General features: G+C 34.9%; 2 protein-coding genes across 2 annotated transcripts; both read right to left on the bottom strand.

The window, feature by feature from the left end:
- Nucleotides 1-648: 648 nt before the first annotated feature.
- Nucleotides 649-11025, bottom strand: LOC147400608 (putative arabinosyltransferase ARAD1). The gene is made up of 9 exons (XM_086446362.1): nucleotides 10455-11025; nucleotides 10180-10353; nucleotides 5986-6143; nucleotides 5733-5880; nucleotides 4839-4954; nucleotides 4605-4743; nucleotides 2367-2477; nucleotides 1976-2044; nucleotides 649-1013 (listed from the first exon to the last, which is right to left on the bottom strand). The coding sequence occupies exons 1-9, from the start codon at nucleotides 10974-10976 to the stop codon at nucleotides 891-893; spliced, it is 1560 nt and encodes a 519-aa protein (XP_086302488.1). The 5' UTR covers nucleotides 10977-11025; the 3' UTR covers nucleotides 649-890.
- A 2515-nt stretch (nucleotides 11026-13540) lies between these two features.
- Nucleotides 13541-26560, bottom strand: LOC147400609 (glutamine--fructose-6-phosphate aminotransferase [isomerizing] 1-like). Its single transcript, XM_086446364.1, has 11 exons — nucleotides 26224-26560; nucleotides 25273-25445; nucleotides 23097-23208; nucleotides 22622-22767; nucleotides 21454-21618; nucleotides 18019-18379; nucleotides 17673-17923; nucleotides 17197-17315; nucleotides 16829-17083; nucleotides 15977-16145; nucleotides 13541-14176 (listed from the first exon to the last, which is right to left on the bottom strand). The coding sequence occupies exons 1-11, from the start codon at nucleotides 26468-26470 to the stop codon at nucleotides 14093-14095; spliced, it is 2082 nt and encodes a 693-aa protein (XP_086302490.1). The 5' UTR covers nucleotides 26471-26560; the 3' UTR covers nucleotides 13541-14092.
- Between the last annotated feature and the right edge of the window lie 1197 nt (nucleotides 26561-27757).

The raw sequence follows: 27757 nt of genomic DNA on the forward strand, positions 1-27757 counted from the left end.
TTAAATATATGTAAATCAATTTATTCTAAACTGAGTTAAATGGTTTGTCTCGTCTGAGACAACAAACTGAGTTTTGAAAGCATGGTGACAATTCATTGTACACATTTCAAATTTTGTGAGATGATCTTCAAGGATTGGCAATTCATTAGAGTAGAGACAGAGAGGGAGTGGGCCCATTAATTTGCCGAAAGTCCCTATTTTGTAATACGAGATGAGATTATTCCTCTTGGAGAAGATGGATCAAAACCTTCCAAGTAGCTATTGAGCAAAGATTGGTTGTACTTGTATCTAAAAATAAAACCATTATAAACACACAAATCAAAACTGAAATTTTGAATGTTAAAGGCGTAAAATTAAATATATACCCTTTTTATACATGGATAAATAAAACATACTTAAAATCCTCTTTACCTTTCCTGGGAGTCTCGATGTTACCTTGAGACCAAAAAAAAGTTATTTGTCAATTAGATCCTAATTCTGCGTTAGAAATATATTTTGATTATACTCCGAAATATACCTACAGAACATAATAGAGAGGATCTCTATCTTAATTCATATATCATGTTACGAGCCTAAGGCCTAAACCTGTTGGATTGGATTGCATCAAATTTAAGCTTTTATCCACTTAGGCACACAACATATTCGTGCTTTGGTGCAAACAAATGAAGATTTTTATCAACCAAAACCTGGTGAAGACCCGTCACTGTTTTTTATATATATTACAAAAATCCATCACCCATAAACTTCCCTTTGTTTCCCCAAAAAATATTGATTAAAAAAAAACCAAAAAACAAATTTCAAAAGATCATGTTGAAATGAGACATTCAAACACTTGCGTGATAAATATGCACACATGCATGCATGCATGCAAGTAGGTGTGCTGCCGGTCATCACAATGAGGGGTTTGTGAGATTAGCTCGTTTGCATTCGCATGTGCAAATCCTTCTCGACTCTTGAACCACACGCTGTGACCTACGGATATGCAGCTTGATATTTGATAACTTACCTGAAATCTGTTGCATCAAGGGGTGGCACACAAAAAAAAAAAAAAAAAAGAGGAAAAATTAGTTGAAGAAAATAATTTTGTTAAAATCAGATTTTACTACACTTTTTTTGTGTGCTGTTCTCAAATGACAACCAGATGGGAGTAGAATGCATGCATCATCACAAGAATTTGACAAACTGATCAACATGCAATTCCTAAACTAAATCATGAGAAACATTCTGGTGCTTCGCTTCACCAATGTTCATATATTGATTGGATCATGATGGTTCAATTGAGGGATAACTAACATGTGATGATCAGTAATGGGATGAAACTACATGTCAGCAAGGCAGTACAAGAACATATCTATACACAGGTCGGGTTCCATTGACTCGAGATACCACATGATCTTGACCATGTAAACACATCCAACAGCTGAAAATCATCCTCGAGATGAAGCAACATTGGTATATTTATTATCGAGATATGCAAAAAATACCAACCATTGGATATTGTGCTTACACGGTCAGGATTGTGTTATTTCTTAAGGCAATGGAACCTAGCTATATATATATATATATATGGGGAATGCTAACATCCAAGACCTTATGGGGACGTTAGCATTCTCCAACACTTTTTTTTTTCAATAATACCCTTATTCATTTTGTTTTTTTGTGAAAATAAATAGGAATATGATGGTCTTTTACACAATAAATGTTTGTTTGCATTGATTACCAAATCATTATTGCAACAAGACATGTAATTCTAAAAATTAAATGCCTTGAGCATTAATTGTGTAAAAGACCACTATAACCCTATTTGTTTTCACTAAATGACAAAATAAGTAAGGGTATTATTGGAAAAAAAAAGTGTAGGAGAATGCTAACATCCCCTATATATATACACATACATACACACACATACAGTGTAGAAGTTAAAAAATCTCAGACAAAAACTTCACTTTAATGAAAGAAAGAGAGAATCACAAACCATTCTCCAAGTTAAATCCTCTGGCCCCAAAGGTTGAGCTGGGCTGGAATATAGGAAATGCCTCGAATACTGAAAATTTAAAATTACATATTTAATCAGAAAAAAAGATTTGTCCAAAATATAATATTTCTAGCTTCCAAAGAAAAAAATACACAATATGCTTGCCACAAGACTATAATCAGAAAGTAAAGCAGAAACTCAAGACTTGGATTAACCCAGTATATAAATTCAGCTTCCGTGTAAAGTTGGGGGGGGGAGCAACATTTTCCTCCCATTGGACTAAATTCAAAATGCATTTGTGAGGAGATTGTTCTTGACTAATATCAACAACAATAAAGATGCTGAAGGGTCATCAGTGCAATAACAAATGCCCCTAAACAGAACAACAAACCTTGGCAAGGTTAGCACGCATCTCTCTGATTTTCTCAGGACGAATGCTCTTGAGGAATGTTATAAGCCAGCCTGGTTGTATGGTATCACTTGAAGAAACAAATAAAACTATCTGCATTCAAGGAAAATAAGGCTTAGTTTAGATTCAAATATGTAGATTTATGGTTGAAATTTCAAGATTTTGAAGGGTTTAGAAAAAGATCTAAAAGTTTTATGAGAAATTTGAGTTGATTGTGATTTGGGATTAGTGCTGGACCCCTCCACACTTTGTGTAAAAGAGCCTGAGACCAGTTTGAAAAAAATCTTTATTAATAGAGCAAAGGGGAATCGGTCGAAACGACCAACCCGAAAGCAGAGACAATGCCAGACAACCGGATAGACCAAACCAAATGTATACCCCAATTATATTATATTTGACAAACCCAATCCCATCACCACATAAATTCATCAAAAAAGACACTCTTGGATTCTTCCAAAACTTTATACAAGAAAAAAGAAAAGCTCCATAGTGTTAGATAAAGAAAATCAGAAAATATATATATATATAGATCTTCATTAAGAGATCGTTTCTGTATGTTTCCACGATGAAAAGAGTGGCGAGCATGCGAGCATTCCATCTTTTCAACTTATTATATGGTTCTCAGCCCTGCAGAATAAGTGAATTAGCTACCTCATAGGCAATGAGTATTTGGACCAACTGCACACATGCTCAAGAATGTGCATCATCTTGCTCAAGACTTGAAAGTATATTGAGCCACGACACTAGACGTGATAATTCAAAGATATTGGGAGCATCTTTGAGAATAGGGAGTAATTGCAGCAGGAAATAATTGGTTGCATCTTGGGTATCCTATTCTATTGATCCAAGTTTTTTACAGAGAATTTGGGGGTGTATTAGGATTGGTATTGTAGCATTTCTGCAGAGTAGTGTTTGTTGGTCTGAGTTGTGTGGCTTCTTGGTTTTATATCTGGCTGGCCAACTCGACCTCCTTTTATTTTCTTTAAGAAATTTTACTTAAAAGAAAAAAAAAAGGAAAGATAATGCTAATTTTATCTATCTATTCAATAGCCTAAGAAGTTAATATAACTTTACTGAAGGTAAGCGCCATTCTAGGTGAAATCATTTTCACACAAGTATCTGAGAATCTCACAAAAGTATGGAAAGACTGCAAAAATTACAAAAAGCTCTGCAGTTTCAAATGTTGGCATATGAATATTTTCTAATATCCGCGCAAGACTGTAGTGGCACACCTACAAAGAATGAAAGTTCATATGATTATTAAATTATAAATAAAGGAAGGTAGCCTGGGGTCATCATCGAAAGACTTCATACCCTGTTTAAGGCTGGGTTTCTCTTGGCACGTGTGATGTGGAGGTGGCAACTCTAAACAATCCATCTGATGGATAACCATCGGAATGGCCACATGGAAATCAATCTTATCCAAGTCACACACATAACCTACTATGTGAATTTTCCCAAACAAATGATAGCAGTTATTAGTTGTTTTTTTTTAAATAAGAAGAAAAATAAGGGGAAATCTTCTCTTTTAGCCTAGTGGTAGAAAGAAATCAGGCTAAAACTTGCCACAGAGATGGGATGAAAACAGACCAACTTGCCACTTGGAGGTGGTGAGCCAAACCTATGGGTGGTGCAATCCCTTGGGTCCCAACACTTCAGTGTCACGTGCAAATATTCAGGAAAAGAAGTATGATGTCAACCCAGAGTATTAAGCCTCTAAAAAATATCCCTAATTATAGATCAAAGCAATCAACTAAAGCCAAAAAAAAATAAAAGTTTCAAAGTAAAGTTATTGTGTTCAACTTTTGGTGTTGGACTCCCTCTACAGCTCAGATTTTACCCTTTTCATCAATATACTTATTTTAACTCATCAAAAATAAAAAGTAAAACTTAAAATAAATTACATTTTTAAATTAAAATCTAATTCAACTTAAGTAATGGATTAAGATTAAACTTAAAAGTTAACCTTAGTTTATGAAGTGACACCATCATAACTGTAAATTGAAGTAAAAAAATGCAATAAATACATAAAAATGTATTACTTTAGAAGCATTTTTTGTGGTTGTGATATAGAGAAATTTATGTCCAAAATTTTTTAGATTTCTTCCTTCCATATTACCAATATTACCCACCTTAAACTTTTGCCTTTTTTTTGTAATTTCTTCAAAGAGATGTAAGTAAGGAGAAGGAAAGTGAGCTACATGTGTTAAGAATATGTACCTTCCGATAGTCAATTATTCCTTCAAAAGGAAGCTCCAATTCGTCACTAACTATAACAGGGATGCACCCACTGACAATAGCATCAAACAATCTAGCAGAAGATGGAGTATCTCCAGCAGGGCTTAGGCAAAAGATAGATCTGAAGTGCAAATAAAGGAATTTACCAGCTCAATAAGGTATTCCAACAATAGAAGTTTGAGAAAAGAAAAATAAATTGTTAACTCAATATGATACCTGCGCATGCCATTCTGAGCTGCTGATTTCCCTGCATCTCCTGCTGTTCCCTCCTCTATAACAACTCCCTCCGCATCATTCAATTCTGCTACAAGTTTGGCACGTATCTTTCCTCCCTGAAAAAATAACTCCTTAGCATTAACAACCATATGCCAGAATATAGAACCTATGTAGCTGCCGCATAATTGTGGCACATTCATGGACAGCAAGCAATGTTTTTCTCTTTTATTTTCATCTCCTTTTTTCTTAAGTATTGATTTCTGGAATGCAACACTTGATGGGTCTCACCTAGAAGATCGTGCAGACCAAGAATCAATTTATTGGATGACCCAAAGAATCTGATCTGTGGCTCTGTTTTTTTCTTTCTACCGGACCGCTCTTTATCTTCTCTGGCATCCCAAAAAAAATATTTACTATTGACTATTTTCTTTTCATTTCTTTCTTTAACAAGAAGAATGTAATAGATTAACTGTTATAATCATATCAGGTTGATTTATGTCTAATATATATATATATTAGTGACCCCATTAAATGGTGGACCTCCATGCACCGAATGACTGCCTTCAGTGAGGAGAACTTTTTCCCATTCTCCAACTCTTAACATAGTTATTCTTAGGATTTCACCACCAATTCAAACAGAGTAATTGTACCAAAAGACCAAGAATACAAGTATTTATCCTACTCCAAAACTCTCAAACATGGTGAACATCAGACGAATCGTAATTCGTTGCAACCAGGACCAGGACCAAGCACACTAAAGATGGGATTTCAGCCCAACTGGCCTAGAATTCCTACCATAATGTAATTGAGTATAAATGGCATGGAAGCATATAATAATAAGAACAATCAGAACATTCCAAAAGAAATTTATGAATTCTGGGGCAAAAAACTCACAGCATTTCTTTTCAGTCTCCCACGAAAGAAGAGCAGTGTGGTTCTCCTAGCTTCATTTTCTAACAAACATTTTGCATCACATACTTCAACATTTGGGACATAAGGAAGAATGAGATCCTTTTCCAGCCAAACTTCACCAGGCTTGTACCTAAATATTCTCAAATAATCAATTGCACAAAAACACTATCTTGCACTTCTTAAGCTACGGTGGATCTCAATCTAAGAAGTAGGGATAAAGTATTAAGTGAGAGACCAGTTCCCTGTGGAGTCCATATCTGGTAGAAGCCAAATCGCCTTCTTCATAAATCTCCGAACTGACTTGAAAGACCAGGGATGATGAACTGGAAGTATATGATCCCTTCCTTCAGATCGCTTCCAGGCAGGTTGGTCTGTCACCCACTTCAAAGCCTCCTTCATAGACAAAAAACCGGACATAAGATTCTAAATATAGAACATACATGCAAACTATAAACAATGACGGCAAAGGAAATAGAAGCATTTGAATCTCAAACCACATGACATCCATCTTACAAACAATTTAATTTTAGATCAGGTATTGTTCATGTTTGCAACAAAAAAGATGCCTTCCCATCAACCGTGGCTAGATCTCAAACAGATTCTTTGGATGTTAAAATTAATAAAGGAATTTTACCACTAAGAACCTAAAGGGAAATTGTGTCCTGAAAGCAACAAAAGAAATTTTCAAGATGATTGCAAAAACAATGTAGGATAAACGCAATGCAGAAAATAATAACTTAAAAAATGAGGTCTACAATACTAATGACAATGCATTTTAGGCAAGAAACCCAAAAAGAAAATTTGCATAATCCACGAACTTTTTTTTGAGACTTTTCTGGATTCGTCTGAATTGATCCCGGTCGAATAATTGTCAAATCCGAACTTAGTAACTATGCCTCAGACTCATTTGAAAGACAGATACTTTTTTGTCGCATGTATGGTAACTAACAATTTTATCAAGTGAGAATCCATACAATGAATAATGTGCTTGGCATGTTAATGAAGATCTTATCAAGGAACAGGGGTCGAGTGTACTTGATGATGTAACCGACTTGACAAAGTTTTACGACCAATGTCAAAGGAAGATGGAATTAAAATTAATACAAGCTTCAATAGTTGATGCTATGTTGCAAGCCCATCAACATGGTGATGATGTTCATATCGGATAGATCAGTTTGAGACTTATTATTTTAATAAATCTTTTCCACCCTTAGTTACTGTAAGCACCAATAATCATCTCTAAGTTGGGAGCGAGAATACCATCCAAAACTAGAAATTGAACTATTTCATGATTTGAAGCAAAAATGGGAATGGGATTCTGATGCAGGGGTGGCATGTCGGATAAAAGACTCAGATTACAAGGAACCTACCACTTTGTAGTTGTGGATTTGCTATTTTACTTATATTTTATTAAAAAAATGTTGATTTTAATGTATTAATATCTATTATATTTCTTTCTCGTATGCAGTGTGTCGCAATCTTTGTGTTTTAATCTATAATAAGCTAGTATCACATTAATCAAATAATTGTATGCTATTCGTTGTTCATTAGGAGAATGATGAAAGTATATGTAACAACCAACACGAAAGGAAACCGGGTAGGGCAATTTACAGATGCCCATCATGGTGGATTTAAAGACATTCATAACATTGTTTTGTAAATTTATATGGTGTAGCATATCAATAATTAAATAATAATTTAGATGGCATTTTCCCTGTCACAAAACCAACCAAACTTGTTTGAGTAGGCAAATGAAATATTTAGCAACAAAACGGAGACTATGATCCTCAAGAAAATATGAGAGCCAAGAAGAAACAAGTCCATTATGTGTGCATGATTTGGATGTAATGTTGTGTGATGAAGTTCTTTGTGATCTTATCTATGTTTATTCAGTTATTTGTAATTTTTGTCCCAAAGTAAGGAACATTTGGAATTAATATTTTTTCATTTTTTCTAGCTAAATTTGTCATAATACTTCCCTCTATGTTATTTCATTAATGGGATCAGTAAAGTATGTTAAGTATTTTCCTAGAAGAGGACAAAGTAAAACATATGTTGTACAATACCACCCAACTTCTTATTCAAGAAGCATTATGGTCATTCAAATACAATCTAATATACAAAAATTATTTTTAACCAAATGATCAACCACATTTCTAGAACCCAAAAAGAACTTATAAGCATGATTAACAAATGCCCAACAACACAGCTTCAAATAAAAGTTACTTTGGAAGCATCATTGCCCCAAACGAGAACTTAGGTGTATTTGAAGCAACTCCACTTTCAATCAAAATTCTTGTATGGAATCACTTCTAACAAATGTGCAATTATGGTGTCGATTGTCTGGTAACAGTTTTCAGAAAGTGTTGTATGATCTAAAAGCACTTTCAAACATTGTGAGGCGTGGGTAAAAACAACTTATGCACATTAGATTGTGTTTGATTGACCAAAATACCCCTTAAACAGCTAGCATGGCATTACCATAAAATATGCAATCAATTTGGTCTCATCATGATGAGTATTTTGTACTAGCTAACTTATCTTGTGGGTTTCATTATAAGTATCCACAAATCGGACAACTATAAAATCTCAATACGTTCAAAAGAAGGGAAAAATTCAAACGAGTCCATGAGGGGCAACCAATAGCATTAGCTATCACGTTCTTATTGATTCCATCTTCTTTTGACAGTGATTGCACCACTCCATCTAGATCAGGTGCATCATCCGATAGTCTTGGCTATTCTTCTTCAATCCTCTCACCATACCGAATGAATTCTTCATCAACTATGCCTTCTTACTTGATAAAACTGTAAATGATCGTGTATGCAATAACAATGTACATGTATGCTATTGCAAATGGTCAATAGCAAAAGAATTGGCTTTGGATAGAGGGAATGGAGGAACCAGATTTGTTCAGCTGAACCAAAATCATTGGAATAAGGCTTTATGCACCTATGGGTGAAACAAAAAGAGATGAAGGAACAAAGCAGGCGTTGCTCATTTGCTCTGGTACCAAAATAGGATTATAGGGTGTGGGAGACATAGGCTATTTTTGCTAACATGGATCGCCATATTGTAAGTGACCAAATAGCACTCCAACCTGATGTCGGTGCAGCTACAAATTTCTTTGTTGTAGAGTTAGAAGGTTGTACCAAAGGAGATACTTTTGGGGGTTGTTGTTGTATTATCAAACAAACAACCTAGTGTCTTCTGCAAGTAAGGTTTATAACAGTCGAACATATGGCAAGCCACGATGCTTTTTCTGAGAAAGACTTCTTTGGATAGGACAGAAGGCAAAACTTGAGAGCCTATGGCTCAAATCATCTTCAAGGACTGAAAGTTGATAGACAAAACTCAGCCTAGCACAAAGTTACGGGACTTTGTGGAAATTGATCATCTTTTCATCAAGTGAAATGAGAGCCAGATTTATCTAGTTAATCTATTGTGGTTGCTAGCTAAATCCCTAAACCCACTCTTAGAATCGAACAAATCCAAGTTGTCCTGCATCAACTTTTTATAGATATAATTTCTTTTACTTATAATAAACAAATATTTAGATGGGATCACACATGTACAAAGGTTTTGGAATCGAACAAATCTAGGTTGTCCTACATCAACTTTTTATAAATATAATTTCTTTTACTCATAATAAACAAATATTTAGATGGGATCGCATATGTACAAAGGTTTTATAGGGTGGTGGCGTCTTATTTGGTTAGTCTTCGTGCTTGTTTCTTGTTTTTCGTTGTCTTTGTAGGTAGGTCTATCGACCTCCTCCTCTCTTTTTCTTCAATTATATCTTTTACTTACCCAAAAAAAATAAAAAATAATAACACATTGGTTGTTTAGACTTTGTAATTTAGAATTAGATATTAAACTTAGGAATGTGAAATATGAATTTTCACAAATCATAATCTTTATTTATTTTTGGTTAAAAGATTTTCAATGACTTTTATTTCAAATTTTGTATATTCAAACATTTATATATTAAGATAAACACAGGTTCATGAAGCTTATATCTCACGTCTTAACCTTTAAAAACATTGTAAGCCTGAAGGTCTTGGCAATTAAAACTATTCATGTCTTAGTGTTTAAAGAAACTACTCTAACAATTCTTTTCTCATATAGTATTACTTCTATATATTAAAATCCAGAAATCTACACACACTAAAAAAACAGTATCACAGAAATAACTACACAGAAACAATCAAAGTTTGAGTTGGCTATCACTTAAGTATTTTTTTTTGCCAATCAAATCAGGCAAATGTTTATTATCTAATAAACAACATATACAGGCACAAAACTCAAGTTACTTAATAGGTTATTTGGGATCAAAATGATGGGTTCTTTGAACCCATCTATAACAAAAAGATTGCAATTTTTTTATAAGCAATTAAGCACAACATAAACCTCGAAAACACGCCCACACCCTGTAAAGTGCTTTGCATTGCTGTTTCTCCATCAAAAAGAAGCTAATAGTCGTGAAGAACGGGATGTAGAACAGGTCTGCCTCCTCTTGCCGATGAACCCTAATAACGTTTTTCAAAAGCCTCTCCGATTCAGGAGCAATCAAATCCGCCCACAGCCAGTAATCTATAGAATGCTGCATCACATATCCGGGGAAAAAAAATCAAAATTAGATCTCATGAGCTGCCCTGAATTATGCGAAAAACAATAAAGGAATCTAGATTTAAAGAATTTTACTTGTTCGATTAACCGATGAACAGGACTTCCATTCGATGTCAGATTCGACGTCTCTCTGTACGTATTTCTAAACAACCAAAGCAAATCATACGTGAATTTCTTCGGCATTTCGTAAACATAAACCCTAAGAACCGATGACGATGCTAGATCGAAAGAATTCTTGTTAATTCTCTCCATTTCTCTCTTCCAGATCAAATTATCCAGATTTCTCACTGATTCTTCATCGAAAACAGAGACAGAATCATCGGAAACAGTTTGAGATTTTGGAATCCAAGATCTGGATGTGAGGAATTTCTCAAGAGAGTCGACAAAAAAGAGATCGGGATTAGATTTAGGGTTAGGGTTAGGGTTATGGTACAGAGAGAAGTGGAACGAAGACGAGGAGAAGATGAAGATGAATGAGATAGAGAGGAGAGAGAGAGCGAAGAGGAAGAATGCTGACGTGGATGAAGGAATAAGAGAGAGAAAATGAGGTCTCTCTCTACTACTACTGCTACTACTACTTGGATATCTTCCAGCCATTGTCGACCAGTGAGAACCGACAAGAGAAGCTCTCCACTTCAGTAGAAAACTAGAAATGCAGACGCGTTGTTCAATCTCTCTTTCACTCTTGGCTTTAATGGATCGGATTTTGGGTCGGATTGAGAACCGGTTTGAACCGGTCAGGTTGCGTAGACCGAGTCAAATTGGTTCAGAGTTCTGACATGGCACACCGAGTTTTCAAATTGGGCCCACATGGATTGGCATCTTGGCCATCAAAACACAGCTCTCTAGATTTCATGGCGTAGGCCAGATTTAAAAAAATAAATAAAATAAAATTATTTAAAGGACCCTAGTAGAGAGAGATTTCTTTCTAATTAGTCCTTAAGTTTTGTGAGGTAATTCGATAGGACATTTAATGAACTTTTTTCTGTCCTTCATTATTGGCGAATTCACGCTTTTTTATTTATCGTCAAGTTCATAACTTTTATTGTCGAACTCACCACTATTTATTTTGAGTTCACCACTTTTTATTGTCAAACTCGACACCGGTAGAACTCATTTATTTTCAAGTTTTTTAACCAAAATATAACGAAAGATCAAATAAAAACTTGAGACAATGACTTGTTTAGATGATTTTAACTCTAAAGAATCATTTTTGATCGATTTTCATTCAAAAATTAAGAGAAAAAAAAATGAAAAAATCTAAATTTTTTACATATATTTTCAAAATATTTGAAAAATTCCTTGAAAATGACTTCTTCCTTTTTAAATCTTTTTTGATGGAATGGAGTCTCTGAAACTCGATTGAGATGCTAAAAATCTAATTTTTTAGATAAAAATGATGACTTCGAACAGTTAGAGAATTCAATCATGAAAAATGTGGGAGATGAGGTCCAGAGACCATTAAAAAAGAATTTTTTTACTAAATGGGCTATTAAGAAATCGTCCAAAATTTAGGGATTATTTAAAAAGAAGTGTCTCCGCAAACAGTCCCTTAAGTAATTTTCCCAAAAAGTAAAGAGAAAGAGCTGCTATTGACACATCAACTTTTACTTATTACACAAAATTTCTTAAATTATTTATTATATCCCTACTAAATATCAAAACACAGTATTCAAACATTACAAGATACAAACAACTTCGACAGTTGTTTAAATTAAAATTAGGCTTGTATAATATCATAAATCTCATAAATAGAAATCTACACACACACACACAGATATTCTATTGACACCCCATCTTTTACTTATCCTCAGCCATTGACACTTTTTTATTTTAATTGGGGTGCAATAAGTAAAAGTCGAGGTGCCAATAGCAACTTTAGAATTAGAAAACATCCCTTCCCAAATTTAAAATTCAAATGGTGAAAAAGTAACATTCGTTTTTTTAAAAAAATTTATTAAAATTTTGTGCTCTTAATTTATTAAAATTAACATTCGATCAATTTTTTTTTATTTATACCACAAGGTGGTGTAATCACGAAACTTCCATGACCAACGTACTCAAGAAAATGTTTTTGTTCAAAAAATTGATCAAAACTTTCAAATAACAGTTTGCAACCAAACAGTCGTAAAATTTTGTGTTGATTTTTTGGAGGTGATATCAGGCACACTATCAGTAAAACAGCCATGGTTTCAAAATCATCCCAAACTGAGATGACTCGCCTGAATTATCTTGTTAATGTTCATGAACAAAATGAGATGAAAACTTTGAGACAGCTTTGTTGTCTCCTATTGTTCTTCTTTTTCTTGTCTTCGGTCATTTTAGGGTTGAAGATCTAGGGAGAAACTCCCGTCTCGTGAGATAATTAAGATGTCTTGCTAAGTCATCTTGGTATCGATTGTGAAACAATCCAAAATACCAAATTTGAAAACCATGAATCGTATTGAGAATCGGATAAGTCATTATGATCTCACAAGTTCAAGTGACAAACACATAGGTGTTGTCGATGGGGCGGGTTTTGGACAAATAATTTTCTCATTAGAATAGAGAAATTCTTACATTTTTTTTTTCTCATGACCGGGTCCAACCCCAAACTAAAAAACCCATTGTCTTTTAACAATCCCTTATGCGCGCAATAAGGAAAAGAGAGATCGAGAAGCAAACATTCTCTTTAGAAAATTTATTTACTCCAAAACCATTGTTTTCAAGAAATGAATTTTCTCAACAATCGTACACACCTTAAAATTAAAATGTCCGATAGGATTTAAGAATTCAGACAAAACATAAACATCTTTGCCCAACAATGCAAATGATATGTAGAACCAAAAGCCTTCATTTCAACTAGGAAGATGAGCTCTTCACTAACAGATGCATGACATATATAAACAGACATTGCAAACAGTGTCCTCAGCTCTAACACCAACACGTTGCCCTTTATAGAGATAGAGAAGGGAAGTACTCCCCCTTGACAAACAGAGAGCAATCATCAGGGTCTCTTCATAGATTTAGGTACAGTTGTGTATCCTGAGAAATGATTTTCTGACGCCCCCCTTTGACATATGCTCCCTGACGTGGAATGGGCTAGAACCATAGATTTATGTACAGTTGTGTATCCCAAGAAAAAAAATCAATGGTTCTAGTTCGTGCTACATCAGGGAGCATGGGGGGCGTTTGTCAGAGGCGTGTCAGAAAATCACGACTCAAAAAAGTAATATGGTTCAAGGAAAGAGAAGGATAGCCAACCCTAGAACAAGCACAGACCATAGATACAGGCGATGAAAGATACCCCCAAATCACATATATCAACTCTCCCCACACCACGGGAGAATCTAGATGTTTAGGGGTAATCATATGGTAATTAGTAGGTGGAAGTCGGGTTTTGAAACCATGTCGTGGTATCAACACTCAAAAGACTTTAAACCAATCTTAGTTACTACTTTCATTTGACAAGTACAAGCATTCCACCATAAGATTCTTCATATAAATACAAAACTATTTTACAAAATAAGTCTCTTCTATACCATTTTCATGTGTGTTCACACCCTAATTGGATTCATAACAAAAGGTCCCGAAGTTAGGTGAGGTTGAGCTGAAAGTCACTATAGTCACTATTTACACTAGCTAATAACAGTCCTCACAAGTACGATAAAAAACATGTGGGGATGAAGTCGTGGAAGGCACAAAAGGGAATATGAGGTAATCTCAATAATTTTTCACTGGGTTGTTACGCTCTTTGCAAGATTCCGAGGTTGATCGACATTGTAACCTCGTAGGACAGTGAGATGATATGCCAGCAACTGCCAAAGAACAGTAAGGTAACTGAGATAACACAAGATCACTCAAAGAAAGGTAACCAAATAATACAACGGTAAGTCACAGATTTGTCCATAATATGTAATCTGAAAGGAAAATAAAAGTGCATCTTGTGTATATAATTTAACAATCCGTCTTCATTAAATCAAGAGTATGATATGATCCTATAGCATTATTGATCATAATAGGTTGACGACTAAACTTGTACCCTCTATAAGATTCAATTACCTAAATTTGTACAGATCAAAAAGATAAATGGTAATGTAGGATATTTGGTTACCTAAATTTGTACTCATGCCAACAATCAATTATGTTTCCAAGGTTCCAGTTGTTTTATCACACCAAAACAGATGTATTTCATGACCATTCTTATCGATAGATTAAGTTCCAATGAAGAATAAGTTGCAAATCGCAGATGATACGCTTGTCTTCTTCGATGCATCTTTCAGACAGTTGAGGTTCTAAGGGGGAATCTTACGTTGTTTTGAGAATTGTTTGGGGCTCCTGGCGAACCTTCAAAAGAGCAAGGCTTGTTTGGTTATCAAGCAAGATCCCTTCCATCTTTGTATCTGGGATTACCGTTGAGTGCCACCTATAATAGCAAGGCTATATGGGATCCAGTTCTTGAAAGGGTGACTAGGAAGCTTAGCATGTGACAATCCAGATATCTATCCAAGGGTGGGAGGCTGACACTAAAAAAAACGTGTTATATAGCAATTTGGTATGCTATATTTCTTTATTTACGATTACGAGAAGTGTGAAGTTTACGTTAGACAAACTGTTTCAGGACTTTCTATGGCATGACAAGGAGGAGAAACGGAAGCATCATCTTGTCAATTGGAAGTGTGTGCACTAGTAGGAGATATGGTGATCTTGGTTTTAGGAAGGTTGGCCTAATGATTTCGGCCCTTCTAGGGAAATGGCTTTGGAGTGCAAACAGATAGTCGATGGCGCAAGGTGTTTGATGCAAAATTTGGGGAGAAGTTTGGTTAGGAAAGTGGTAGAACTCGAAACGCGTATTGATGCGGAGTGTAGAAAGTGGATCTAAAAGTTCTCCCATTTTTTCCCTTTGAGAATCAGTTTCAAGATTGGGCAGGAGAATAGGGTCCTTTTTGAAGGATATTTGGTGTGGTGAGGTTCACTTTTACAAGAAATTTCCGGCACTATTTGCTATTTCTTTAAGGAAAATAGGCCTATTTTGATTTTCTAGTTGGGATTGCAAAGTGTTAAGTGTGTGTGTGTGTGTGCGCGCGCGTGCGGGGGGGGGGGGGGGGGGGGGGCAGATTTTGATCTAGGCTTTTGGTGTTCTTTTAAAGATTGGGAGGTTAGTGAGGCTGTCAGCTTGTATGGAGGAGTTGTAATGGTGCACGGATATGGTGGGTTCTCCGTTAGTTTTGTCTTATCAATGTTCTTGCATGGTTGCCCCCCCAAATCCTGGAGGTCACGGTTTTGGGGCCCAAATGTTCTTTCTAAGGTCTCCTTTTTTTGTGGGCAGCAGGTTGGGAAAAGAGATTGGAGAGTCAGCAAATCATCTCCTTCATCGCAGTTCTAATAAATGATGAGAGAAGGAGAGATTACTCACAATCTTGAAAAACTTGCACATTACAAAGGCCAATGAAGTCATGGCCCTAATGTCAAAGTTAAAGTGGTTGATGTATCTTTTAAACCTACCACTAGGGCTATGACATCAGTGTCCATTCAGACGCTAGCCAATACTTGTTCGATGGTGCAAATGAAACGGTAGTATTTTGATATATAAGTTTTAAGTATCTGTGGAGAAATACCTGCAACGGGATTACGTTAACTACTGGTTGAAGACAATCTTCAACCTGAGGAACTTCAATAACTCGACAGGATTCACCAGGACACACTAATGATGCCTCTCCTTTCGAACACATCACAATTAACCGACCTTTGCGTGCATGAAGTTGCTGGATAACTGACTGTTGCTTGCTGCCAGGAAGGACATGATATCAGCTTAATCACCAAGTCAGAGTTTGAGTTTAAAACAGCAAGGGAAAACTTCAGAAAAAGGGGAAAAAACGATAAGTATACAAAACAAATAATATATATATAATTATCAAAAATTATTTTATATATATATACACACACACACAAAAATATTAGACATTTAGCCTATATTTTCAATATATTTTTGAGCCAAAAAAAAGGTATTATCTATCTATGCACATGTTTCCACGCATAATTGTACATTTTATGATGAAAACAAGTCGAACAATATGTGTCTTTTGAGCAAAATAACATACTATTGAAAAATTTTAAAAATCATAACATCGAGATATTATCATAAAATCTCACATTAAACAATATTTATGAACTAAATCAGAAACAACCATAAGACCATAGAAATTAACCAGAGGCCTAAAAAAAGGTGGTTCTTATTATTTGCATTTCTTAAAAAAAAAGTGTTTAAAACGTTAAAAAACGCATTTAAAACAACAAAAAAAATGACGTTTTTTTCTCCAAGTTGAGTTTTTTTTATTGTTTTAATCATTTGAGATACAAAACACTTTTTAAACAAGACTTTTTCAAAAAAATAAAAATACTATGGATATCTGTACAATAGAATAGATCTCAAATAAGCTATGTTAACATCAACTTCAAAGTGAACTGACCTGAAGCAAGCATCATGGGAAGCAATAACAACAATGGGGAGATTTTCATCAACTAATGCCAAAGGACCATGTTTCATTTCACCTGCAAGTATTCCTTCACTGTGCATAAGAGCCACCTCTTTCACTTTCAAAGCACCCTCCAGAGCTGTTGCATAGTTGTAACCTCTCCCAAACACAAGGAGAGACTGCTCAGCTATCAATAGTTTTGCTAGATCCTTCATTTCCTGGTCAAGCTTCAACACCTCCTGACTTTGTCTGCCAAAAGAACAAACCAGAGTTCTTAAAACCTATCCACATATATTTCTTTTTAGCACAAAATGAAAAATCTAAGTGGTGCCCTAATATATGATAGAAAAAATTAACTGAACGTACTTGGCAAGTCAAATAGACCATCTATGATAGCATCTCTCCTTGCTTGACTAGAAATTGTGTCGTCTCCAATCACTAATGCCAACATGGCCATCACTACTATCTGACTTGTATATGCCTGTTTAGTCACAAAGTTGGAGTATGGGTTTAAAATGGCAAGGGGAAACTTCGGAAAAAATGAGAAAAAAAAATGAGAAAGAAACAGAGAAAAAACGATGTAACATAAAAATAAAAAATATAAATTTTTTTTTTTTAAATGTGTTTCAATTATAAATCACAAACAACCATAAGACTATAAAGAATGTATTTAGTTTTAACTTTTTTATTTTTCTTTTTTACGTTTTAGAGGGGGGGGGGTGTTTAAAACATAAAAAAAGAATAGATTTTTTCAACAACAATTTGTTACTATGAATGGCATATGATAAACCCAATGCAATAATTCATCAAACAAAAGATTGTACAGAGCAATTCTCACCTTGGTACTAGCTACACCTATCTCGCACCCAGCGTTTATATGAACACCACAATGTGTATTCCTCGCTATTGCACTACCAACAGTATTTGTTATGCCAACACATAGTGCCCCATTTTCTAAGGCGTATTCTAATGCATGTAAAGTATCTGCTGTTTCACCAGATTGACTGACAAAAACTGCAGTATCTTCCCTGTATATAGGACCCTGCCTATCCAATAGATCGCTTGCAATTTCCATTGTAACAGGGACACCTTTGTTTTTTCCAAAAGAAACATTTGATTGCATCAAATCAAAAGTGTTTGAAACTTCTGCAGGAAATCAATTACAATCAAACAATTTTACTTACCAGAAAGCTCTTCCAAGATGGGTCTTGCAGCTAAAGCTGCATTATAGCTTGTACCACATCCAATGAAAACAATCCGTCTACTGCGCCTAATTGTTTTGAGGTGATCCTTCAGCCCACCCAAAAGAACACTCTTGGCTTTACAGGAACCTCCACGTATAAGCCTTCCTCTCATGGTCGTTGTTAGAGATTCAGGTTGTTCATGAATTTCTTTCTGCATGTAATGTTCATAGTTTCCTTTATTTATTTGTTCAACCTCCATATCAAGAACGGATAATGCACGTTGCACTGAGGCAGGTCTTGTGAGACCACCACTCTTTTTTGTCTTGTCATAATCAAACTTGAGGATCGATGCACCTCCGTCCTGGAAACATCACTAGCAAGAGTAAGTGTATTTGACATTACAATAGGTTCCCAACTCTAGAAGCAATGTAATTGAAGATAATAAGGAAATTACACATACACAATGACCATGGATGAATACACATGCAAGCTCGCAGGCACAAAAATATGCAATAACCTAGCAAATCCTATGCCCTCAATGTTACTTTCAATCTCGGTTTATGATCTAATAAAATAAATACTGTTCCTACTGCTTCCCTTTTTATGCTCACAAGATTCACTAATAAGTAGAAAGAATGAAAAATAAATAAACCTATGAGATTCCAAGAAAGCAAGGAAGAGCACTTTTTCTTTTTGTTTCTAGTTTTACATAACTTGATAAGAGAACAGGACAAAGTAAAATATGTCTTCCATCTAAGATTCAGCTCCAATAAAATTGTAGGAGAGATCTATCATATGGCTTGATGTCTTACTTGTTAGAGAAAATATGTTAATTTTTTTAACTTTTCATGTTTGAGATACAATGAATCATCCCCTCTAATTAAGCATACGTTCGTTAGTCTGCATTAAGTTTAAATCCATTGTCATATAATTGTTTTTTTTTTTTTTTTTTTCACCTTTTGGAATAATGGGAGGGAGCAGATGCACCGTGCCAACCCTTATTAGCTCCAAATCTCATATTTATTTCCATCTTTCCAACTTATTTCTTTCTTTTATTCTTCTTTCTTCTTTCTTCTTTCTTCTTATTCTTCTTCCTCTTCATGTCATTGTTTATATTCTTCTTGCCCTCTTAGAGTCGTTCACTTGAACCAAAGCACTCATTCCATGATTTATTCTCCCTCTCGGATGAAAAGAATCAGTCCATTATGAACTTTATATCTGATCAAAGAGAGGAGACGACTTGGAATCTTGGCATGAAAAGAAATATAATTGATTGGGTGATAATTGTACAAATTGATGATATTTACCCCCAATTGTGGTGATTAATTAATGTTAATTTTGTTAATATGGCCCAATTAGTTGAATTTTCATTCTTGGAGGTTTAAGATGGGAGAAAAAAACTAAAGATGGATTTTTGGTGAATAAAACATGCAAAAGGGTGGAGGAGCAGTTATGAGACAAGTTAAAGGAAGGGTTAAAGAAATAAATAAATAAAAGTTTCGAAAAAGTGGAAATCTCTACAAATTCTCTTATGTAAAAGCAATAAATCCTCTCCTATTTTGTCTTATTCTAAAAGATCCCATACATCTCTCCATATCTTTTTTGTTTCTATTTCTTTCTCTTTTTCCTCCACATGTTAGATTATCTCTCCTCTCATATCTCTCACCTTCTATTTTAATTTGTTTCTCTATTATTTTTCTACTCTCCTACCATTATTTATTTCTCTATACTTCTCATTATTTTCTTATTCTTCTCCTCCAATCTTCCACTCTAATCTCTCTCTTCTTTAATTTCATTTACTTTATTTGTCTAGGTTTTTTAGTCAATAATTTTGATGTACTCATCTATGGAGATAGTTGGCTAAAATCCTAGCTAGGGCTAAGGGTGAAACTCGAAGATTGTAATTTTATTTCGATCAACAATAATGGATTAATGTTTATATATTTTTAGTTTAATCTAAGGTGAGTTAATTATTTTTGTTTGATTATATATCTATAAATTCTCTTGGAGTTTTTGTCCACAATCATCACATTGAATGCTTGAAAATTTTCCTTGATTAATTGTGGATGATTGTTACATTGATTGCTTAAGGAATCCTAGTGGTATGTGAATGTGATATACGTGGCAACCTCATATTTTCCAAAATATTTTAGAAAATAGTTTTTTATTTAATTGTTATATCATCCGGTTATGGAGAATCTTTATTCGAACCTAACCAAGAAAAAATGTGGAATGAATAAAATTGTGGTTTTTGAGTGGATCCCCCCTTAGCGCTTTATAATTTTTGTTTTAAATCTTTTAATTTTAACTCCATACGAAAGTGTAAAAATCATCTTTTTCATAGTTTAAGTCAAATCTTCTTCACCTCATCCGTGTTTTATTTCAATTTGTACACAATCCCTGTGGATCGACCTTTGACTCCCAAGATTTTATTACTTTGCTACAACCCTACACTTGGGGAATTTAACCTACACAATGGGTATTTAACCTACACTATTTCAGTCATAGCACTGGAAGATAGAATCAACTTCTTGGTTGATCGATCTTCAAGTTCTAGCTAATTCCGTTATGGTCCAAGGGTTGGAGGCCAATAGAGATTGGAAAAAGGGCCAATATGAGAAGTGCTCAAATAAGCTCTTTTGACCCCATGCTTCGTACCCTTGCCCCTTTGGATCCCCAGCCTACTTATCCCTCAGATATGGGGGGTGAAGGATTCTTTTAAAAGTGTCATTCCTTGTGATATGTGCCTCCTTGAACAAGATCCTGAAAATTGACCACCTAATCATTCGAAGAGATGCTATGGTCAACTACTACTTCATGTGCAAAGTAAGTGGGGAAGTTATGAACCAACTCCCCATATATCGGCATCTACCATTCTCAGTGTGGTCTTTTTTTTTTAGCTTATTACAATATGTTGGACAGTTGCTTCGACAGTGTCCAGCCTATTTCAAGCTGGGATGCTATGTATTCAATGCTGGAGGAGGAATCTTCATGAGTAAGTTTACATTTGCGGTGTGCTGGAGCATCTGGAAGAAGCAGAACAGAAGAATGTTTGTGCACCAGGAAGGGTCTCTCTTAAGGACAATCTTAGTGGTAAAAGAAACCTACATCTCTAAGTTCCAAGAAGAATTCGAAAAAGGCTATTATTTATGAAGACTTCGTATTTTAAGTGGGAGTCTGTGATTATGAGTAATCAGGAGGGGGGCTAAATCTGTATTCATCCAGGATCTTCTATGGGGTTTGTTAAGCGTTAAAGGTAGGGACCAAGGTGGCCTTTTACTATTGCTCAAGATCCCTTCCTTGGGTTAGTATCCTTGACCACTAAGGGTCAAAATTGGGCATTATATTGTTCTTGGTTTTTTGAATCCCTTGCCCTAAAAAAGAAAAAAAATGAGGTAGGGGCACAAGTTGCAAGTAGTGGAAAGAAATAAGTACCTTCAGATGTACCACTTCACCATCCTCAATCACCAAAACCTTTTTTGTGTGCTCAACTAGAGCATGAGCATCACTAGAAAAGAATAGCTCTTTGGGCTGCCCATTCTTCGTGAGGGATTTAACATCATGAAACGATGCTCCATTACTCGCATTCTCGGTCAACTCCTGTGTTAACAGTCATTTACATATTCAAAACATCCACCACCATGATATGAGAAAAAAATGGAAAACAAAAAAAATTCAAGGGAAAACTTGCTTCCGCTGCACCATTTAATAAGGGACAATAGTCAAATATATCAATCTTCAATAAGTGGTTATACAAAATACAGACAACACAAGAACTCTGTTTCAACAAAAAAAAGTCTTATGCAGTATACATAAGATTATTGTTGAGCAGATTGGATAGGATTGTCATTTGAAATTTCATTAAATGGAAGAACTAAAAAATGTTAGGAGAGAGGGAAACGAGTCACTCTGATACTAAGTAAAAACCCAAAAATCAGAGATGAAAGAGGAGAAAGAGGGGAGAAGAAGATGGGGAGAGAGAGAAAACCAAACTTAAATGGTTCGGCCTCTTCTCAAACCCTTTTTATATTACACAAAGCTGTGTGGGATCCACCTACATAACTTAAGTGGTGGGCCCACAGCTACATAAAACAAAAAATAAATAAAAAGAACTCTTGACAAAAATAAAAAGAAATATGGTGACGGGACTAGAAACATGAAAATTTCCACATCTTTATGATCATCTTGTAGAAGATAAAAGGAATATGCTAAAGTTGCAATTCCTAAAGAGGAGATTTGTTGGAGGCAAAATACCAAGGTAAAATGGCTTTAGATGGGACAAAATTATAACTTCTCCGTTTATATGTTAATGTTGGGAGAACAAGTTACAGTAGGGGGTCGTCCTAGGGTGAAAGAGGAAACCAAAATTTGAAAAGAAAAAAAAAGTGGTTTCACCTCTGGATGGGGAAGCTACATTGATGAGTTTACAATGGTATTTTGTAAGGCTTGTTTTGATAGAAGGAAAGAAGATATTATGTAAGTATTTGTCAAATTTCATTAAGGATTTACAATTTAGATATTGATCAATAGAAGCTTCATTTTCATCGAATCAGAAATTCATTTCTTTCAAATTAAGACACATTACTATACATGAACTACTTACTTTGACGCCTAGGAGCAATGGGCTACCACGTTTGCAAGCAATCAACTCATTTGGATAATACCGGCTTTTGAAAATGAGTGCATATGCTCCCTCTAGATGCCTCATAACTTCAATGACAACCTGACTAAATGAGACAGTCTGGTTACCTGCAACATAAACACTTAAAACGTAAACCATGTGAGAGATACTGTCCATGCATTTTTTGCTTAGTCCATCAGGCATCAATGTATGGGTCCTACGAGACAATAATGCGATAACTGCAGGACCATCCAAGTCACAACTCGGTTGACCATGAATCATTCACCTTTCACCATTTTATCACATCCCTCTAACCATAAAGACTAGGTTTACGGTGTCATTGGTCTGTGAATGCAAACCACAAATTTATGATGCTCAAAAGTAAATTTAGAAAGTAAAATACAAAAATGAACAATATCTCAATTATTTATTTTTTTAATTTAGAGATGGAAATTACCTTCTCCTTCATTTGTCTTATCAAAAACAAATTTGGCAAGCTTTGGAATTACTTCTGTGTCTGTTTCAGATTCAAAGGTGAATCCTTGTCGGACTAGTGTTTCCTTTAAAACCTGTCATGTTCAAAGGACAAGAAAACCATTAACATCAAATCATATTACATGGTTCACTATTTTAAGTAACTGATGGAACGAAGAACTAAAAACCTCTCTTACTAGTAGTCACTCACAAAATAAAAGAACTTTGTGTAATTACAAAGAACAATTTTATAAAGGAATCTTCAACATTATAAACTTAATGGGACCCAGTTATGTTGGTCATCTTTTTCTTCAACTCGTGATTCACTGCCAAAAACAAGAACATGTTTAACTTAGCAAACTAAAATCTGTCTTAAGACTTGATTGAATTGTGAGTCGGCTTGATACAAAAACTCATTTGAACCAACTCATCAAGTTGGGCCGGAAACTCAGCCAACTCAACTCAGGAACTTACCAAGTCAAATTAGACATCTGGCCAAGTATGTGTAATATTTAATGTTCTTTGATGCTTTTATTAGAAAGTGATTTAGAGTTCCATGAAAGGATTTATTCAATGGAAGGATAACCTAGACCAATAACTATTAATTAGAGTTCTCTTTGTTAGAGCAGGACAAGGTTGCTTGGCTGGAAAGAAAAAAGAGGAGAAAGTGATTGTGATGATAAAAGATTTTGATAGGGACAAAGCTCCAGGTTTAGATGAATTCACTTTATTTCTCTTTAAGACTTTTGACATATCAATCTCCACTCATAATTATAAAAATAATGATGATGATGCACTTTATGATTCCATGAGATGGGTAGATTGGACTTAGGACCAATGCAACTTTCATCACTCTAATCCCAGTGCTTGGGTAAGTATGAAGATGCCCTCACTAAGGGAAGGCATTTAATAGATAACTAAGATAAGATGTCCATCGCTAGTGAATATATCAAAAGAAGGCCTATGACCATGTGGAACAAAACTTCTTAATGATACCTTAGAAATGACGAGCTTTCTTATGAAATGGCAATGGATCAGGGATTGTATCAATTCATCTTCTTTTTCAATTATTTTTCACAGGTCACCAAAAGGATACTTCTATAAGTCATGGGATCTTAGACAAAGGCAATCTGATCTCCCATTTATTCCATTTTCATCATAGTAGTTGTGGGCTTGTTGCCCATGGCAAGGTTAAACAAAAGACCTCCATCTAATTGAAAGCTTGAAAGTGAATGAGGAGGGTCTTCAATATAAGATGAACTCTACAAAACGAGATGTTAAAAAAACTGATCCACACGAGTTAAGACTAAGACATGGTCCCTAGTCCCCAAACTATTGTGAATTCGACCGATGTCCATGGTTTTAAATATCATATCGATTGAATGTTTCTATTAATGAAAAAAAAAAAAAAACAATATGGTATATACATTCAATACAAACCGATAAAGTCACGAAACATTCAATGTTTTATATCAGTCTTGGCCACCATCGATACGTATTGACCAATATGTTCTGATGTATTTTGATATTTTAAACCATGCGAACTTGTGCAGGGGAGGGCTAAATTCATGCCACAAGTCTCGCGTTGTTACTCCAACTTTACACATAGTTCCACGTGATAAGCAATGCCCGCCTTGAACTCGTAATCATTGTCTTTGAACACGGGAGCATCTTCATTAAAAGTACACAAACCCTAACAATTCACTTTCTAAGACTTCAATTACTTAAGAAGGAAGGATTTGATGATGTTGCCCTCCATGTTTTTACATGTTGTCAAGCACATTAAATGTATTAAGGTTCATTTAAAGTTATTGGGTTTTGTTAACATGTGCCTCAAGCGCACGTTAAAGTGCAGTAAGTACACATGAGAAATTGAATTTTGTACCGAAAATAGTCTAAAAATTAATCTTTTATTACAAAAATGCCCCTAGATGCTTATTCCCAAGATGGGGTTTTAACGGGTCCCCCCTCCCCCCGCTAATATTAAACAATGAAATGGATCAATTACAAGCGGATGCAATTGCATGTTACATCATCCATGTCAGAATTCATGTCCTAAAGCATATCATTAAAAAAAGGCCACATAAAGATAAGATAGTTTAAAAAACGAAAAACTAAACTAAGCTAAAACCAGGTGGGAGCAGAATAATTGAGCTAACCTCATAATTTGTAATAACACCATTGTGAACAACCAAGAAATCATTTCCAGCACCAGATGATTGCGGATGGCTATTCCTGGGAGCAGGTTCACCATGAGTAGCCCACCGAGTGTGGGCAATTCCGACGTGAACAGAAAATGATTCCTCCAAATTCAAATTTGTCTCAGCCACCTCTAAAAACACCAAAATCACCCTCACTTTCACCAATAATAATCCTCAAAAAATAAGAAATTGGAAATTAAAAAAAAAAAGTAAATAAATTAAATCCTAAAGTCGAACACAATAAAAAAATTGTTACATTAATATGCGACCACATGAACTAAACAAACACAATAAGCATCCTCACTTTGGGAGAAAACCCCTTCAAGAGTTCCAATCAGTCGTAATGATGACAACGAAGATGATGATAACATAAAACCACAGAAAACCTAATTTATGCAAGAAAAAAGAATTTTTCAATGCCAATCTCCCAATTTCTCTCAAAAACAACCAAAATTAATCAAAAGTTTGGAGAACACCAACATAACCAAATCAAAGATTCTGTGGGGGGAATAATAATCAACACTTCAAGTCTTCAACAGTGATTATAAAATAAATTAGACACGATAGTCATCCTCACTTTGGGAGAAAAATATACGCTTTAGAAGAAGATCTAAAGGAACTTCATTTCTTAGTCAAACACCTTCAAGAGTTCCAATCAGTCGTAATGATAATGCAAATGACATAAAATCAAAGAAAACCTAATTTATGGAAGAAGAACTTAATAAATAAAATTTCTCAATGCCAATCACCCGATTCCTCTCGAAAACCACCAAAACTAACCAAAAATCCTAGAGAACACCAACATTTCTAAATCGAAGACTGTGAGAAAATTTTCTTCAACAATTTCTATAAAAAAATAAATTAGAATTTAAATTCAACTTTTTTCTGAAGAAATTAGAATGAAATTACCTTCGTATACGGATTTAACAAGGGAATCGATGTTTCCTTCTTGTCGAAAAACGAGTGGAGGTAGAGATTTGGAGGAAATACTAGAATGATCTTGAGAGAGAGAAGAGAGATCAGATGAATCTATGGAGACTCCAGCAGAATCATAGCCCCTGTACTCCAAACGCCTCAATCCATTAAAGAGAACTTCAAGAATGTATCGTCTCTCTCTTTTGATGTTGTAATTCAAATACGCGAAGATCCCACACATTATTCCTCGAGATCAGAGAAAATGGTGGACTTACAGAGATGGATTTGCAGAAGAGAGAGAGATTTGAAGAAAAATGAGAAATAGGAGGGAGTGGTGGTTTCCTTTCACTTTCCATTTTGTCGGATTTTGGGTTTAAAATAATGTAAATTACAAAAATACCCTTGAAATTAGTTGTTATTGAGAGCTTCTATTGGCACCCCAACTTTTACTTATAACCATGGTTTTAAAACTCATTTTGATTAGGGGTCATGGTTTTAAAACTCGGTTTTGTGTCTCGTCTCATCCAGGCCGATGCCGAGTCGTCTCGGATGAGTTTTTCTGATGTGTTTGACACGTCTCGTTCAAAAAATTAAAAAATTGAACGTACAATATTAAATCTCGATAAAAAAGGTGACTTGTGAGTTGGTTTCATTCATCTCCGATATCGAATTAACGCGGGAGATGTGTCTCAGTCTCGGATGAGTTTTAAAACCACGTTAGGGGTACAACTTGGTTAGATTGATGGTCAAAATGAAATCAAACCAAAATAGATAGATCAATTCCACTAAATTAGAATCAAAACCAACCTGAATTGCCACTAGAACCGAACCAAACCAAATCAAAGTAAGGTTGATTTGGTTAAGGTCAAATCTAGGGGTTGCTAATATCCCATAAAGTTGTTTGGAAGCAATATATTTTGAGACCGACTAGTTACACACTACCCATTACCAATTGCACTCCATCACTTAAAAATTTTCCTTTGCACTCCATTTGGATGATTACACTCCAAAAATAATTAAAAATATTGCACTCTTTTATTTTTTATAATTTTTTTATTCTTCCTCAACTATGCCCTTGAAATACACAAGTTCATTTTTATTTTAAACAAAGATTGAAAAAGCAATACTTTAATAATAATGTTGAAGTGACCTCAACATTGTACCCCATATTGCACATCCTAATGTGAAAAGTGTGTAAGAACCATAGATGCCTTTTATTGAGATACGAGTCAAAAAGCATTTATGATCCTACACACTTTCACATTAGGATGTGTAATATGAGGTACAATCTTAAAGTTACTCCAACACGATTTATACTTTAATTAAATTGGAGCCAAAGAGATCACGAGCAAAATCAATTACAAAACATGAGTAAGTAGAGTATGAGTATATAATAAAAGCAATGAGTTAAATAAAGGTTAAGCCCTAAAAGATTAGGTATTGAAGTGCAAGTAGTAAGTTAAAATAGAGGCTATATAAATAATAATAATAATAATAATAAAGATTTTTTAAGGTTGGTATGAAACCA

The sequence above is a fragment of the Akebia trifoliata genome, chromosome 6 (assembly GCF_017979445.1).
Source record: "Akebia trifoliata isolate Shusen 1 chromosome 6, ASM1797944v1, whole genome shotgun sequence".
Classification (NCBI taxonomy): Eukaryota; Viridiplantae; Streptophyta; class Magnoliopsida; order Ranunculales; family Lardizabalaceae; genus Akebia; species Akebia trifoliata.

Bases quoted from the DNA above. Each gene is read 5' to 3' on its own strand.
- LOC147400608 (XM_086446362.1), bottom strand. From the start codon at position 10,976: ATGGCTGGAAGATATCCAAGTAGTAGTAGCAGTAGTAGTAGAGAGAGA. The intron at 4,955-5,732 runs GTGAGTTTTTTG...TTATTTTTTCAG, and splicing joins GGAGACTGAAAAGAAATGCT to GGAGGAAAGATACGTGCCAA. The intron at 1,014-1,975 runs GTTTGTGATTCT...TTGATGCAACAG, and splicing joins AGGATTTAACTTGGAGAATG to ATTTCAGGTAAGTTATCAAA.
- LOC147400609 (XM_086446364.1), bottom strand. From the start codon at position 26,470: ATGTGTGGGATCTTCGCGTATTTGAATTACAACATCAAAAGAGAGAGA. The intron at 22,768-23,096 runs GTAATTTCCATC...TTTATGTTGCAG, and splicing joins TAAGACAAATGAAGGAGAAG to GTAACCAGACTGTCTCATTT. The intron at 18,380-21,453 runs GTACTTATTTCT...TGATGTTTCCAG, and splicing joins GTGAAGTGGTACATCTGAAG to GACGGAGGTGCATCGATCCT.